Source organism: Mus caroli, chromosome 1 (genome assembly GCF_900094665.2).
Source record: "Mus caroli chromosome 1, CAROLI_EIJ_v1.1, whole genome shotgun sequence".
NCBI classification, from domain to species: domain Eukaryota; kingdom Metazoa; phylum Chordata; class Mammalia; order Rodentia; family Muridae; genus Mus; species Mus caroli.
The window spans coordinates 90,272,894-90,289,584 of NC_034570.1; the positions used below are offsets into that span (position 1 = coordinate 90,272,894).

The following is a 16,691-nucleotide window of genomic DNA, read 5'->3' on the forward strand; positions in this document are numbered from 1 at the left end:
AAAAAAAAAAAAAAAAAAAAAAAAAAAAAAAAAAAACCATAAAATTCATTCTACCAAGGATATCAGGTAGAAATTAAAATCTTACAGAACATATTTAGACACAAAAGGAGAAACAGTTATCAGGTGCCCATGAAAAAGGATACCCTCCACAGAGTAAAGCCTCCCGTACGTAACAGACATGCACACATGGGTGCTGCCCACTGTGTTCCCGTGGCTATATGTAGCACACATCATGAACAAGTCTGAGGAATGCAAGAGGGGCACAAAACATGTTCAACACCATTTTTAGTTTGTTACTTAAAAATGTTCACACCCTACATTTATGGGATAATTAACTCAGAAAGATTAGCCACAGGTCCTGCAATCCCGAGAGCATCCAAACCTCTGGTCACCTGATTCATTCGTGGCTATGCTGACTGAAACAAGCTACACCCCTTCCGCTGTTTTCTTTATTGCCATGGACATAAACAGTATTAATATCTTAGGAAAAGGAACTGTACAAATGTCAGTTTTGTATTGTATAAAAGACTGCATCAAAATTTTATTTAAGAAAACTGCAGTTTTGAACCCTGTATCTTTATAGCCTTATTGGACTGTACAACGTTCAAATCTACTTAAAATACTGACTGATTCATAAGGTAAGAACTCCAGGAGGATTTATCTTGCAGAAATGAAGGTTAGCTATGGCAAAAGAGCAGCAAAGGAAACTACCACCCACCGAATGTTTACAATGTAGCCAAGTACTTTACACAAGCCAACTTTGCCTCTGCCAACTCTGTAGGAGAATCATTACCCAGATTGATTTTCCTGGAGACTGAAGATTTGTGTGAGGCAGGTCACATGATTAACAAGTAGCAGAGCTGAGATCTTAATATTTATGTCCTTCTGATGTCCAACTATAAATTCATAATAAAAAGAATATCTAAAAACATTAAAACCTTGAAAAGAACCAAGACCCCTCTGCCATGAGTTTTTATAGTGAAAGCGTGGAGCTCTGAGGTAAGCTCCGAGGCATCTAGGAGCAACAGGGCTGGGCCCCCATCTGGGACAGGGAACAGGTAGAAACCGCATCAGACCAGACAGCAGAGGTAGACAACAGGGAAACCACAGACGTAAAGTAACCCGTCAGCAGCCTCGGATGGAGTATTGATACACAATCACCCTGGCTAGAAGAACAAAGATGTTGGCAAAAGAGATGAATTTGGCAGTCACATTGCCAGACTACAAATGGAAGATAAAAAAAACTCTGGGCAACAGAATTGTTTTATTTAAATATGAAATGATTCCTTAGGCCCAACAGAGCAAAACAGAGGAGTTCAGAAAAAAAAGAATAGGAAATCTATCTTATTAAGAGATTTAGGAGAGACCATGAAGGCAAGAGAGGCAAGCAAGAGGACATAGATAAAGATATGTATAAGTGAGTCAGGATAATAGATTTTGAATTCAGCATCACTACAGGAAAGCAGTGGTTACTTTACATCACTGGACAAGTGGCTGTCCCTGCTATCATTGTTGTATGGTATCCACAAACTCAGACAACATCTCTCACCTGCTTTGCTGTTTGCTTTGCTGCTCTTTAAAGCAGCAGGTGGTGTTGGGAGGATCTTTGTAGGTGTATACGTATTTAAGGAAATTTTTCTTCTCATTCCTGGACTGGAACGTGTGGCCATAGAGGCTGAAAAGAAATAAATAAAATTGAATAACTTCGTACCAAGTCTCTTTTCTTAGTAGGACAAAACCTTGTTTTTACTATCATTTTACAATACTGGAAGTTGAACCTATAACTCTAAGTCATATCCCTTGTCCTCTTTCTACTTTGTATTTGAAGACAATCCTAAGATGTTCAGGCTGGCCCTACATTCACTCTGTTGCCCAGGCTAGCCTTGAACTTGTAATTCTTCAGCTTCGGTCTCCTTAGAGAATAAAATCTAAAACTATCACCTACTTCCCAAGGGATCTCCAGAGGGAAATAGTTTAGAGGCATCCTCATTACCAAACACTATTGGCTGACAGCTGCCTCTGGTACCAGAAGCAGAAGAAGTGGCAAAGGGTAGCTAGGATAGCTACTGTTTCCAACCTGGAAACTCCAATATGCTGAGGGATACTAAGGAGCTAAAAACAACAAGCGCTACAAAAAGAAAAATCTTTTCATTTTACCCTAACAACAAAAAATATTGCAGGAAATCTGGATTATTTATAGAGCTTTACGCTTTTATACACTAATCTAACTCTAAGGGAGTCTATTCCAAAACTTACTTATCCATGGACTCTCTTCTTAACACACATGGATATCTTCAGAATATTTTTTCTAGGAAATATAGGTTCAAAGCCTGTGGTTCTAATTTGGTATCTTTTAGAAAAGATCTTTCTAAAGCTAGATGTGGTGGCAGATACTTGTAATCTCAGCTTCTGGGAAGTCAAGAAAGGAGGATTACTGTGAGTTTCAGGAGAGCTGGGGTTACACAGAAAAGCCCCATATCAATCAATGAAACAAAACAACAGTAACAACCAAGTATCTCTAATCTGTTAGCAAAAATGGTGAGGGACAGACATGTGTTAAGTCCATGTGAACCATTCTGTAACTATAAACGATGAATGTGAGCTTTCAGACGAGTATAGCTTTTAAAGAAAGTGATACTAACTCTATATAATACTGTTTACTTTTACTGTTAGAAAAACAATTTTGGGATAAAATGAAGAAAAAATGGTATATCACACAAAAGAGTTACTAATATTATTCCCTTACATCTGTCTCTCTTAAAAATTCTATTCACAAATACCACTGCGTTTACATCTTTAAAATTGAGGCTATAATTAAAGTATTTATTGTCCAATAACAAGTAACAATGAAGGTGAATTCCATACACATATCGGGGACCTTGCGCAGAACCTCCGTTGATGGAGAAGCAATGGAAGCCAGAAAGTCATCCACTTGCTTTAAAAACAGGGCATTGTGAAGTGTTTCTAGAGGACAGATGGATGGTACCATGGAATACAGCTCAAAGCCTACAAGAGAAGAAATAAAGGACAGAGAGTAAGGCTGGCTGTTTCACAACTCAAGCATTACAGAGGAAGGCAACTCACTTAGGGCTGGAACGTTCAGGTTTTACATGCATTCACACAACATCTTTCAATTCATGACACCAGATGCTATGCGACATGGAACCAAAACAAGGTATGAACCATGATCACTTTAAATGTAATCAGACAGTACAGCATGCACACAATCCTTCAAGGTTGCTAAAGCCTAAGAATAACAAAGAAGAAAACCTGGGGTAGGGAGAGATATATTTTCAGATTGAAATCTTTTAATGGTAGATTTATTTAACAGATGAACAAGCTGATGCCATATTTTCCTGATACCAGAATCTTACAGTATCAAGATAATATCAACTTCAACAATTAAATAATGAAGATAAATGCTGACACAAACTTCTTCAGGAGTTAATTACATTAGTTAATTGTGGAGCACAGATTGCTATTTTTCTCTAAGGCCCAGAACACCCTACCATGGTCCTTGAGCAACACTTCCTCAATTAGGCAGAATTGAACCTTCTGAAACATTACTTTCCTGAACACCAGTGATTCCTTGCTTGGCAATCCCTGGCTGAGCAGTTAGATGGAAAATTCAGCATAATGAAGGGCAAGGAGCTCCATGTTTAACAACTGCACAGGCACACAAAATTCATGGTGAGTCATGCAGCAATGTGCTAACAGAATCAGTGACACAAAAGCACATATACATACAAATTATGTTTCTAAGACAAAAATATTAGTTTTTCGTTTTTTAAGAATAAAATGACCCATTCATTTAAGTTTTATTTAACTGAATGGCTTTAAAAATTGTTTTTATATTCTTTTAAAATCACAAATGTTTCCCAGAATTCAAACTAAGTTTTCTGTGAAAAAATACCTCCAACACTCAAATTCAGGTAGAAACAGAGTATTACAGGTAAAAAAAAATAAAAATTATCTAAACTCAGACTGCAAAATAGACACTTTTCAACATACATATGCTCATTATGAGATTACACGCTGTCGGATTTATTCAAAATTTGTGAGGAACTCAAGAATTGCTGGAATTCTCAGTTGGAACAGGGGAACTTTTAAAAAGGGAACTGAATGTTGTTATGAAAATTAAAGGATTAATAAAATTAATGCTTGATTTCCAGGTGCAAACCAAAGCATGACAGACCGTTCGTTTCATGTAATGTTAAACAAAACCAAACAGAAGGAACAATCCAATATCCCAGCAGCAGCTAAAGCCACCTCACTCGGTTCACACTGAGGAACAAAACTTTGCAATTCCCTCTCTTCTTAAACACAAGCGGCTCATGCACATAAGCACACATCCTTTCTCTGCGAGACTCTCCACAATATGCCTCTCTCCTTTCTCCGGGTGCTCACCCTCATTTGTGACGGTTCCTTTCATTTGCCTGCTGGATTTCAAAGCAGCAAATGAGGTCTGATCGAACTGTTCCAGAATCTACAGACCCTTGCCATTTATCTCATCAGCTCACAGCGTACAATGAAAGGTTAGTGCGGCCATCTCACAAGCCACCCTGCCAGCACGTTGGAAGCCATGAAAACATACCACTAGAGCCTAGAAACTCCCAGAGGACATGGACCAGCACCTAGAGGGGACAGGTGTTCTGCACAGAGGCCCAGAGAATAAGGAAAGTGCTGTCAGAAGACATTTTTCACCACGATCCTCCCAACTAAAGATGAAGGGAGGGAAGTCCATGACACCATGGGTTAAGGTGGAAACAACACGGGAAGTCATTGGAAATAAAAAGTGAAAGGGTCACATGACAGTCCACAGGACAGATAAGAAAGAACAGCAGTAAAGAAAAGGAAGTATGGGATCCCTCCAAAAAAATGTTCCTAGAATTGAAGGAAACATGCTTCTATGTATCAGGCTGTTTAGTGTAGAAAAGTCACATGTAAAAGAAAAAGCCTAAACCAAAGGAATATAAAATTACTCTTATTTTCTATTAAATTGAAGTACTTACTACTACTACTACCACCACTACTAATCCTAACACCTCAGTTAAACATAGAACTTTTCAGAAAACCCACAGTGCTCCTGAGAAAGCATTACCCAAAGGTGACCCCCCTCCTTCCTTATGGATTTCTGTGAGCCTGACTTCCTTAGGACTCCTGCTTGTCTTCTAGGAGGTTACTAAGCATGTGTTACCTTTAGAAGTTGCAGCTGAATCAAATCAGAATGAGCTTTTTCCAAAAAAGTAACACTTAAACAGCCCTGAGGTGAGGGTGGGGGTGGGGGGAGGGAATGTAGGTTGAATTCTTAAGCTTCGTAAAAAGTGAGTTTTTGAAAGACTTATTTTCCGTTAAAAATTAAAAACAAAACACTTTTTCTAGGAATAAAAGTATGCTCATTATAAGTGAAAGCAAAAGCCTATGTGGGATTTGAAAATGGTTAGTAAGCCAAGCATGGTGGCTTACATCTAATGCAAGCAGTGGGGAAGACTAAAGCTGGATGACTCCAAGTCTAAAGGCAATCTGGTCTGCACAGGAAGCTCTATGCTAGTCAGACCCTATCTCAAGCAAAACAAAAGCATCCCCCTAACACATACACAAAAAGCAGTAAATACTCCCAAAAAGCTATAATACTGCCACAACTTCATTTATAACAAGTAACAAACACACTTCTATCCAGCCTCGCTATCATGGAACCTGAGTATAAACAAATCAAGTTTCTGGATCTTAACTTCAGTTTTCTTTCTAACAAAATTCTCCAATTTTTAAGGAAAAACAAAGACAACAGAAGGAAATAACTGCTGGGCCAGCAGTAAACCAGCCAGCCCCTGAATAGGAGCTGATCCTGGAAAGTCTCTTAAGCGGTCCACACCACATCCAGTTGTGTTTCAGCCAGAGGGCCAGACTGCTGCTGTACAGTGTGACCCTGGTTCCCAAGACCTTTAAAAGTCTCAGTGGGGTCTTTGTTGTGGATTGTTTTGTGTTGTCGTCGACTATCTCAATAAAACAATGTGATCAAAAAAATTAGAAAAAAATTAATTGTTAAGAATTAAGAACCAATTAAGAAACTAATTGTATTTTTTTAAAAAAAAACAATTGTATAAACTGATCACTTAAGGAATCAGAATTTTCAGCTGTTAATTTAGAATTAAAGTAATCATTACTGTGGTCATTAGACGATCTGACAAGTAATGTTCAATTATTGTGGAAATTACGGTAGAAAAGGGATTAAGACAGTATCAGTGGTTTGGTACATTAGTTGGAATTGTATGCCAACTAAAATTAAAGATTGGTAAGTTAGGTGATACTGTGTACCCCACATTTTGAAATAAAAAAAAAATTAAAAAGGGATGAAGCAGGGAGTATCTTTTAAAATAAAAAGCAAACGTACCATTGGTTGGGTGTCGAGCAAATGAGATAGAAAACCTTTTAACAGCAGACCCGCGTGTGGCGTCTGAGAAAGAGAAAAACAGGTTCCTGAAGTTCACAGCTGCCAAAAGAGGAACACTTAAAACAGAGCGGGAACCAAATACGTGAGGACAGCAGGACTAGGTGACATGCAGAGGGGACAATGGAAGGAAGCCAAGGACTGGTTAAAAGCAGTAAAGTGGCTTGATGGTACAGGCAAAATGTTTAATGAAATACACAACAGAAAGGAAAGCAAGATGGCCTGGCAATTCCAGTAAATCTGTGTTTTCCTGCCTACGGTCAATTTGTCCGCCTAAGAGCAAACAGTGCTGATTCTGAAAGGGCTGAAAGCGCCCTCTGTCACGAGGGGCACATTTTCAGGACTCGCAAGCATTCTCAGCACCAGAATATTAACCCTGAAGTCACATCAAGAGGAATCTTAAGAATGGTCTCATTGCACTCCATGTTTATAAAATGTCTACCGATATATTTTCTCTTACTAATAAACCTTCCATTCATTTCTATGCTAAATAGTTTTTTAATATTAATAAATAAAATAAGTGTTAACAGTGGACATGAGTTTAAAAGAAATTTATTCTTCATAATCTAGATTCTCCTTCAACTGAAATAATAATGAAGTTTTAAATTCTCTTTTTTGACAAACCACTTACTGTACATGTACTCTCTAGTTAACTGCTCTTGACTGACAGAACCTGAACCTGAATCCCAGGACACACTGACAGGTGTTTGGGAAGGCGATAGGACTCCACGGCAGTCTGTGGCCTTAGACTTGCTTTTGAGAAACACCACTCGTGAGCATATGCATGTGTGCAGGTATGAATCTGTGTGTGCGTGTGAGCACATACCATCTATGCAGCCAGAAGAAGTCAGCTTTTTACGATGAGTACGGGCATAATCCTGTAGGTTAGGTGCACTTGAAGAACCCCCGAGCACTGAGGTGCTAAACAGGCCCGCACAGTGAGACCCTGATGGGAGTTAGAGAAGACACATACAGCAGGTGTTCTTCCATTCACATTGGGAATGCATGCAGCATGCAATCAACTTGGCTCTTACCAATGCACAGGCAACCTTTGGCAGTGCCTTGGAGAGAGTCACAATAGGCTTGTAACAGTCTAGTGACACCTATTTGAGTACAGAGCTTCTAATAGCCAGCACTATTCACCACAGGTACAAATGTAATAATTCAGTACTGGAGAAAATGCCTTCTATGAAAAATAATATGCCAATATACTAATCATCAACATGTACATGCTAAAATTATTGAAAATACCACAATAAAAGTTAATTAGGAACAGAATAGAGTCATAGCAAATCATAATGAGTTTATATGTATATTTATCATATGTATTTTATCATATACATATGATCATATGTTGTATTATATATCATGCACATATGATTTTATGTATGATATATATACCTTTTAGCAAAAATTAAGTCATATTAGACATTTGTAATACACACTTCAGAAATGAATGGTTTTCCTGATGCCCTGAACTAAGAATTGTACTCTTATGAAAAAGGCATTTTATTAATGAAAATAGACAAAACCCATCCCTTTTCAGTCACTTAACAAGGGACTTAAAACAGGAAACTTAATGAAGGCCTCCAAGGAAATACATCATTGACACGTAAAACACAGCCAGTATACATCAATGTGTTATTTGTAGTAAAAGTTCAGACTTAAAAATGTTCACTAAAGAGGAAAGTATAAATAATTCCTGTCAAATATATAATTGTGATCATTCAGTGAAAAGGAGTCATGTATGTTCACATAAAGATATCATAGGAAGATCAAAAGCTCTCAAGACAAAGTAGAGGAAGTTAACTACAGAAAGAGTCATTTACACAGACAGGTACCAACACAGTTAGGACACTGCAGACCGTAGCACACAGTGACACCGAATCATCCTTTGTGTCAAGCCAACTTAGATAACCAATTAGAGGAAAGACTATGCCACCGAGCCACAGCCTAGCATCGAGAAGCATAAGGTCAGCGGGTGGAGAGGGGTATCCATCCGACAATGCTGTTCTCAATGTGCCCAAAGTATATTGAGCAAGAATGCACTGACTTCACTTTAGTTTCCCAAAGAGCTGCTCCTTGGGAAATCTAGCCCACCCCAAGAGGGCCCTTAAACTCTTGACTTTATTTGCTCATTTGTCTTCTCATTTTCTTTTTTATCTACATTTGAAGGTATCACCTTTTGCTAAATTCGTTGGTCATCTTCAGCTGATATTTTTGCACTTTCTGTGGGATGTGTGATCAATTAATTTTAAGTGAATATTATTATTTGTCCTAAGTAAGGAGTTTCATGTCAACACTCCACATACAGAACTGGATCCAGTGACAGCGCTCTGGGTGAAGCCTCACTAGAAAGTCAGACTGCTAAGCAGTGTCGCCTCTCAATGTTTCCTTTGCCACTACTTAAAACTGCTAAATTAGCTTTGACCTTTCTGGCGGTGCATGGTGGTGTCTTTAATACCAGCTCCAGAGGCAGGTAGATTTCTTTAAGTTTGAGGCAAGGCCTGAACTACATAGCAAGTTCCAGGACAGCCAGGAATATATCAAGAGACCGGCCTCAACAACAACAACAAAAAAAAGGATTAAAAATCTTTTAATAAAATGGCATATTTTTATCCTTACCCGACTAACAGATTTACAGTGCCAAATATGGGACAAGGAAATACACACATAGATGGTAGACAAGTGCTCTGCCACTGATCGTCAGCCCAGCCCTCTTATGACTACTAATCTCTAAAGTAAAGTTTTTAAAAATACATTTAGAGTTGCATTGGAAAGTTTTGTGTCTGTAACCCCAACACTAGAGAAGCTGAAATGAAGGGTTTCCATAAATTCAAGGACAAGCGAGACTATAGAATCCACACTACAACAACAGGACCCCTCCCTCAGAAGAAAGGACGGAAGAAGCAAACGAGCAAACAAACAAAAGCCAACACTGGCAGTTAGTCACCACAGAGTAGTCATTCAAATGATTAAACAAAAATACTAAACACCACTTCTTGTAGTATGAAAATTATATCTTATATTTTGAATTTATGATTCAACAATTCTAAACTAATGCACACTAAATACAAACTGAAGCATAGCATTTGGTCATGATTTCCCCACTGCAGAGTTTTACCTGTGCCTAACAGGGAGTCTCTGGAGGGTATAAAACACAATTTCTTTTACACCACATACCTACTGTAGGGTTCTGCTTCTGTTCCACAAGATTTCTTGGTGTTCGGAGATAGTTGGCATTCTCAGACACAACCTGCATAGAGAAAGTGGAGACTGAAATATACTAACAGTGAATTCAAAAATCCATATTTCATATGCACCCTGTTCCAGACAGACAAAGGTTAATAAGCTGTATGATAAATATTAGTAGAAATACTTAAAACATGAAAGTTCATGCAAGATCCCCTCTGAAGGGAGTCCATTTCATATGAGGTCCTCGCAATGAAGGGGTGCAAAGCAGGCATTCATGATGAAACATGACAGATGAGAAGAAACAGTTCACAGATTGATGTAATTTCACTTTCTCTTAAAGGAAGCCCATTGCCCACTGTTAAACAGCGCCTGTATTTAGAGGAAAAACAACCACAAACAAAAGAAATGACTGACAGACAGACAGTGTTGAAGTCACCATACAGTTTCTGATCCATGCATGGGCTTTATCAGAGTAACCTTTGAGTATTCAGCCTTAGTGGATACCATAATCCCTTTCCTACAATCCAATGCATTACATTTCCAAGAGGAAATAGCTGAAGTTATCAGAGAAGTCATGTGGCGGTAGGCCTTCCATGAGACAACCAGAGAGGTTTAGTTTTGAATGTCATCAAAGAAAGTCCTTCTGAAGTTACTTTAGTGAAAACCATTTTACAACTTTACACATGCCTATTGTTGTGTTTGGAAACCAAGTTGCGTATTTCCCTTATTGTAATATTTCCAAATAAAGGGATCACAGAAAGACCAATCAATGTTTAGATATCTGTCATTAATTAAGACCAGGCCACATTAATTTTTGATATTTTCAAAAATTTCACATTCACAGCAAATTCTAAGTGGAATGAAGCTTTGCAAATAATGAGGGGATAGCAAATATTCTTAAGCATCAAAGTGTGTTAAGTAACTTAACCATCAAAGTTAAGTTAAGTTTATAGGACAACTAAGGTCTAAGAAAGATTTTTTTTTCCTTTCTAATTTATTTTTGTTAGCATGGCTAAAAACCCAGGAGAATTAGGATTTTTTTTAAATCTCCTGTATATTTAAAAGCTCCCCAGTAAAAAAATCGAAATGCATGCCACATAGATGGTTTCTTTCCATGAAATATTGAACAATATCAGAAGTATCTTGAGGTACTAAATTTAAGACAGAAGGATTTCCTCTGATGTAAACGACAAGGGATTAGATGTCCTCAAAAACAGCTGTTTGTTGCTCTGAATGCAGGAATGGAAAATATTTAATGAAATAAAGTTTAAAAACCTGTTGCCATGAGCCAAAAATACTGGATGTGAAAGCCAATGATTTGGGGGAGACAGGGGAAGAGGTGATTTGTTCCCCTGATCTGCGTCTTCGACGCCCAGTACCCACACCACTGGTATAATGCAGCCAGGTGCCAGTGCCCTCTGGGCTAGACACACTCAGGGGGGTCTCTTCCTGGAAGTAAAAAAAAAAAAAAAAAAAGGCAAAAAAAAAAAAAAGCAGAGCATGCAAAGTTAGATACATTAGAGCCAAATGATCAGGAAGAAAAAAAAATACAGTTTATTTGCATTTGCTTATCCCTCAAAGGCAAATTATTAGATATTCATTTGTGAGCCAAATAGTTAAATCCCTAAGGAATTATATAATTGGCATATAGCATCAACAATCATAGAAAGACCTTATTACCTTTAAAGACACAAGCTATATTTTCTACTAGTTGTCCCATCTTCCTTAAAATTAGAAAATTATAGTCTTTCTCTTAAATGAAAATATTTAAGAATAAAAGGAATTTGAGCTTATTTTATATTAGATATTAAAAAGATTTTGTGCAAATTTTTGGTTGGAAATTTTAGTCTAAAGCATAAGCAGGTAAAACAAATTCACTGTGTAACCTAGAAAAGGAACTGGGTTGGCCACAGCTGTAAAATTCAGAGGCAATCAAATGGACAGATTTGCTCTAAGTGTTTGTGCTTACCCTGCCTGAGAGAGCCAATAGGTGCAGGAGACCAAGCCTGCAGCAAACATTCTCACTGTGCACACTGTGCAGGTTCAGACAGTGAGTTCAGACTGAGATCTCCTTGTAGATAATGAAGGGAATAGCCTTTCTCTGTGTGTCTCTTCAAAGTATAAACTGACACCTATGGATTTGGAGGATGCTGGAAAAAGTCTTCAACTTTTACTTGAATAATTTATCTTACAAAGTAAAAGCTTGGCATATCCCAATGGAATAATCTCTTGGAAGCAACTACTTAAATATTCACAAGAAAAAGGTTTGAAAATGTGTACTCTGTTTTAGTAGTTACCCACGGCAGTAGTTCTATTTGCCATGCTCGCAACACACACACACACACACACACACACACACACACACACACACACACACACACAGATCCTGTAGAGGGCACAGGAAAGGGTTTAACTAAGAAATACTGAAAAACTTGATAGAAAATTATTTTGTTTCTCACTATATCAATAACACTGCTTTCACACAAATGGTGGATTAGGCTATATTAGTTTAAATAATTTCTGTCTTATTTGTTTGTTTTCCTGAAGTTAGAATATCTGGATAAAATTTCAGATTTCTCAATTTCTGTTTAAGTTTTAATAGAACAAATGACCACAAGTAGCTAGAGTCCCTCTTCTTTTTAAATTAACCTTCTATAACTAAGTAGAAATAGCATATTAGAGGAACATTAACATATAATTTCTTTTATAAAGTTATAGTGATCTACTTTATGAATAGTTTTCCCCCAATATGTAATTCAGAACTTGTATTATTGTCATAAGTGGGGTAGTGGTAATTGATTTTGTTTCTTATGTTATTATCAAATAATGTTAAACATAATTCTACATACTTTTTATATTTAAACATCAACTAAAAGTAGATGATCTAAGAGTTCCTGGTTTTTCTCTTGGGAGCTTAACTTCTTACTTCATATGAATTATTTAGAAAAGACTTATAAGCACTGGTCTCAAGCAATGCAAGGAACAGAAAGTAGGTAACTCCAAGTATTAAAAATACTTAAACACTAAAAACAATTCTAAGCTACCTTCTAACCAGTCGACTTGTATGTTATTTAAATCTTATTCCTTAACTGAGAATAACTGGTTTAACTTAATTATAGATCTTAAAATGCCATTATAAATTTCAATTATATCATCAAGCTTTCAAATTCCTATGTAGGTTTCTGCAATCTGGCTAAGAAAACCTACAGTGTTACTAGTATCAGGCATCATTTAAGTATCTCAGGCAATTTTTATCTACTTTTATACAAAAATAATTGCTGATATATTAGGCTTTTAATTGAGTTACTTACTGAAGAATAGTTAAAGTGATAAGACAAAAGAAAAGTGGGTAAGTTCAGCAAGTTCTTAGATAAGCCTCTCTCTGTTCCTGAGTCACAGCCAATGCCAGTCTGAGAGCTGCACAAAGAGCTCTGTATCTCTGGGCATGCTGTTTGTTCATTTGTTCTGCAGAGTCTCATGTAATCCAAGCTGGCCTCATATTCACTAAGTAGCCAAGGGTGACATTGAATGTCTGAATCCCTATTCTTCCTGTCTACCTCCAAAGTGCTAGGCTTACAGGTAGATGATACTAGGCCTGGTTTATCTGGTGTGTTGATTTTAACAGCATCTATGTTTTCCTTTTGTTTTTAAATATTTGTTTGAAAAATAAAAAGTGTTGATAACTAAAACTGTTCAGATTACTAGCCACACAATTAAAGCTGTATTTTCTTTTCCTTTGAATTACTATGGTTAGCTTGCCCTGTACAGGACACATTCTCCATAGATACTCACTTCATTTGTAGTAATCTTCCTGGACCTCGGAAGCGGTGATTTCCTGTGTATATGAATTGGCTCAGACACCAATGGTTTAAACAACATCACGGCCCGGTCAACTTCATCTCGTTTAGAAGTATGAGGCTCATCATCGTCAGTTTTAAGAGACCTTCGGCCTTCATTCTGTGAGGAAAGAATATGACACACTTAAAACTAAGATTAAAACGCCTCTCCTAAGCTGGGTGACAGGACATGCCAGGATTCCCAGCAGCGCCCCAAAATCAAGTTTGTAAAGCCACAGAGAAAGAACTTGTCAACTCTCACAAGCAAACAAACTCTAAACGTCAATAAAATGCTTCTGATAACTAACAGCAAGCTGCTATAGCTATTATATAAAAGTTTTTCCTCAAGTGAATTAATATTAATTTAATTCCTTATTAATCTTATACCTTCTTAGTATACCAGGTATTATGAGAGACAAACTGCTTCAAGAAATATACATATTCTGGGGAAAAGTTAGGGCTAAAATGGCAATTATAATCATATAAAGCAAGTCTTTAGCCAAAGTTCATCAAACAGATGAACAATTCTAACAAATAACTGTTGAATTAAAAATCTTTAGAATAGTTAAACTCTATAGTAAATATTTCCAACAAGTATGAGATTATATGAAAAATAATCACTTTATGATCCCTTTGATATTTTACTGTGTGACATATGCCAAGAACTTAGATGAACTGAATATAGCCAGGTTATAGACAAGCTAAAATACATTATACCAACATTACATCATTATATATTAGAATATAAAATTATTAAACAAACTTAAAACCAAATGAGCCACTGTCAAGTTGACAATAATGTTATTAGTTACAACTATAATAAAGGTTATTAAAACTGAGGCTCAGCTGAGAATTAGAACTTATAAAAAGAAACAAAGGGAAAGGGTCGTGTTGAAAACAACTAAAGCCTATTGTCAATTTGTAATAATAACACTAAGTAAGTAGAGTTCAACAGAAAATTGAAAAATACTACTGATCAAATTAGTGAGCTGGAAGAGAAGTGCAGAGAAATGTTGCATCTTAAATTGAGAGAAAAATAATTAAAATATACAGAAGATTATAAGAAACACATGGCCAATAGTTGAGGTCCATGGTAAGGATAATGTACTCAAGGGTAATTATTTAAAATGATATTCTAAATATTTATTTATTCTAGTTATCATTTAATTAATTTGTTGATTTTTAACTAATTAAAAATTATTTAAAATTTATTTTGACACTTATTAAGTGCCTCAAGCAGGTGTTAAAAAACAAACAAACCACAGTGTCAGTCATAAACAACACATAAAAATCAATTAACCTCTTACAAAGATAATGTAAGAATCCTGTCAACAAGGTGAAAGAATTAAAAGGCAGGAAGAGAAGGCAGTAAAGAGATAAAAGGCCACAAATACCATTTAAGTATATTTATCCTAAATATGTCAATAATCACAGTAAATAATTGTTCATGACAAATCAAAGAATAAGATTAACTATACAGATCTCTCTCTCTCTCTCTCACACACACACACACACACACACACACGCACAAAACATTAAACAGAGTCTTCAAGTTTTATTTATATATTTATGTATTCATACATATGTTTGTAACAATAAAAAAACGGACAGAATTTGAGAGAAGGTGGGGATCATGGGAGAGGCTGGGGAGATGGGACATGGGAGGGGTTGAAGTGGAGAAAGGGAGGTGGAAATGATGCAACTATATTTTTAATTAAAAAAAACAAAAAACAAAAAAACAAACCAGAAAATGATAAGGTGTAGTGGCACAGGCTTTTAATCCTAGCACTGGGAAGCAAAAGCAGAGACAGGCAGATTTCTGTGAGTTTGAGACTAGCTTGATCTACATGGGGAAGTTCAGGCCAGGTTGGGCAACATAATGAAGACTCTGTCTCAAGCTGTTTAAAAGATATATACATTAAAAACAACAATAACAACAACAAAAAGTCAAAATTCTTACTGCTTACAAGTCTGACAAAAATAATGAAAACTGTCAGAACAGTTCATAATCTTGGTGAGATACTTTTGCACAGTAAGTAGCAGAAAAAACAATCAAACCAAAAAGACTCTTTGAGGGATATAAACCATCCAAGCAACACTGCTGGTAAGTTTTACCTGACTTACACTTAAGACTTGTATTGAACAGAGACCAAGAGAATGAATGAAACACACACACACACACACACACACACACACACACACACGCACAGGACAATAAGGCAGATCCTAATACATTGAAGATAAAGCACACTCAATACATTCTCTGACAATGCCATTAAGGCAGTGGCTACTAGGAAAATCCCAGTTTATTTTGTGAGGTTGGAATTAGACCATATGCCTCAAATATATAAACCAAAGAAAAAAAGTGAACCGACTAATAAAATATGTCCACGTAATGCAGCTCCATGTGCAAACACCAGCAAAGGTAAACTTCAAAACAGATGGTCTAGGTGTGGATTGGACAGAAAAGGAGGCGGACAGAAACATAGCACAAGAGTAGGTATAATAAAAACATGTATGCAGACGAAGCCAAATGAGAACCTGCTGCTTCCTGAAAACGGGAGGATGTCAAAACTTTTCTAGGGCTCATTAAATAGGCAAATACAGATAAGAAAAGGTACTGGTAAAAAACATAAAAGCAGCACCACACACTTTATAAAAAATAAAAAGATAATCCAAGAATATTGACAACTATAGATCCTCAATTTTAAAATTTAAATAAAGCCAAAATACAAATTACCTAAAAAATATAAAAGACATGTAAACTCTAAATTATATATTCAATAAGTTGATCATATAATTAGAATATTACTAAATAAGTTTTAAAAATTATACATGCAGCTTCCCAAACAACAAAATTTAATAATAGAAAAAATCAGAAATTAATAATGCTAGTTTTCTAAAACATGTTCCAGAAAGCACTTAGTCCTAAATTCAGTACCGGTGAAAACTGAAGAAGCCATGCTGGGCACAATGCTCAGTATAAAGTAAGTACTCAACAGACAAAAGAACCGCAAACTACAACTATACTTACATGTTCTAAACACAGCTTAAAATCCAAACTATCTAAAGAGATCAAACTCTGAAATTCTGTAATAGACATCAACTTCTTATTTACTCTGGTATAATATATATTTGAAATTTTAATATATATTGAAAATAAGATTCACTTATTCTTATTTTATGTGTAATTTGTTATGTGTTTTGCCTGC

General features: G+C 36.3%; 1 protein-coding gene across 19 annotated transcripts in view; it reads right to left on the reverse strand.

Annotated features, from left to right (window-relative positions):
• The window catches only part of Ppip5k2 (diphosphoinositol pentakisphosphate kinase 2), a 62,964-nt gene that overhangs the window by 3,882 nt on the left and 42,391 nt on the right, over nucleotides 1-16,691 (reverse strand). For 5 of the 19 annotated variants that reach the window (XM_029474432.1, XM_029474430.1, XM_029474424.1 and 2 more), the window contains exons 24-30: nucleotides 13,436-13,600; nucleotides 10,919-11,092; nucleotides 9,632-9,704; nucleotides 7,275-7,394; nucleotides 6,392-6,490; nucleotides 2,866-3,006; nucleotides 1,550-1,675 (exon numbers count right to left, since the gene is read on the reverse strand). In XM_029474432.1, the coding sequence (XP_029330292.1) occupies nucleotides 1,550-1,675; nucleotides 2,866-3,006; nucleotides 6,392-6,490; nucleotides 7,275-7,394; nucleotides 9,632-9,704; nucleotides 10,919-11,092; nucleotides 13,436-13,600 (898 nt within the window). Of the gene's footprint in view, nucleotides 1-1,549; nucleotides 1,676-2,865; nucleotides 3,007-6,391; nucleotides 6,491-7,274; nucleotides 7,395-7,482; nucleotides 7,510-9,631; nucleotides 9,705-10,918; nucleotides 11,093-13,435; nucleotides 13,601-16,691 lie in introns of all 19 variants that reach the window. The other 14 variants (XM_029474435.1, XM_021169231.2, XM_029474454.1 and 11 more) reach the window with 11 other exon arrangements.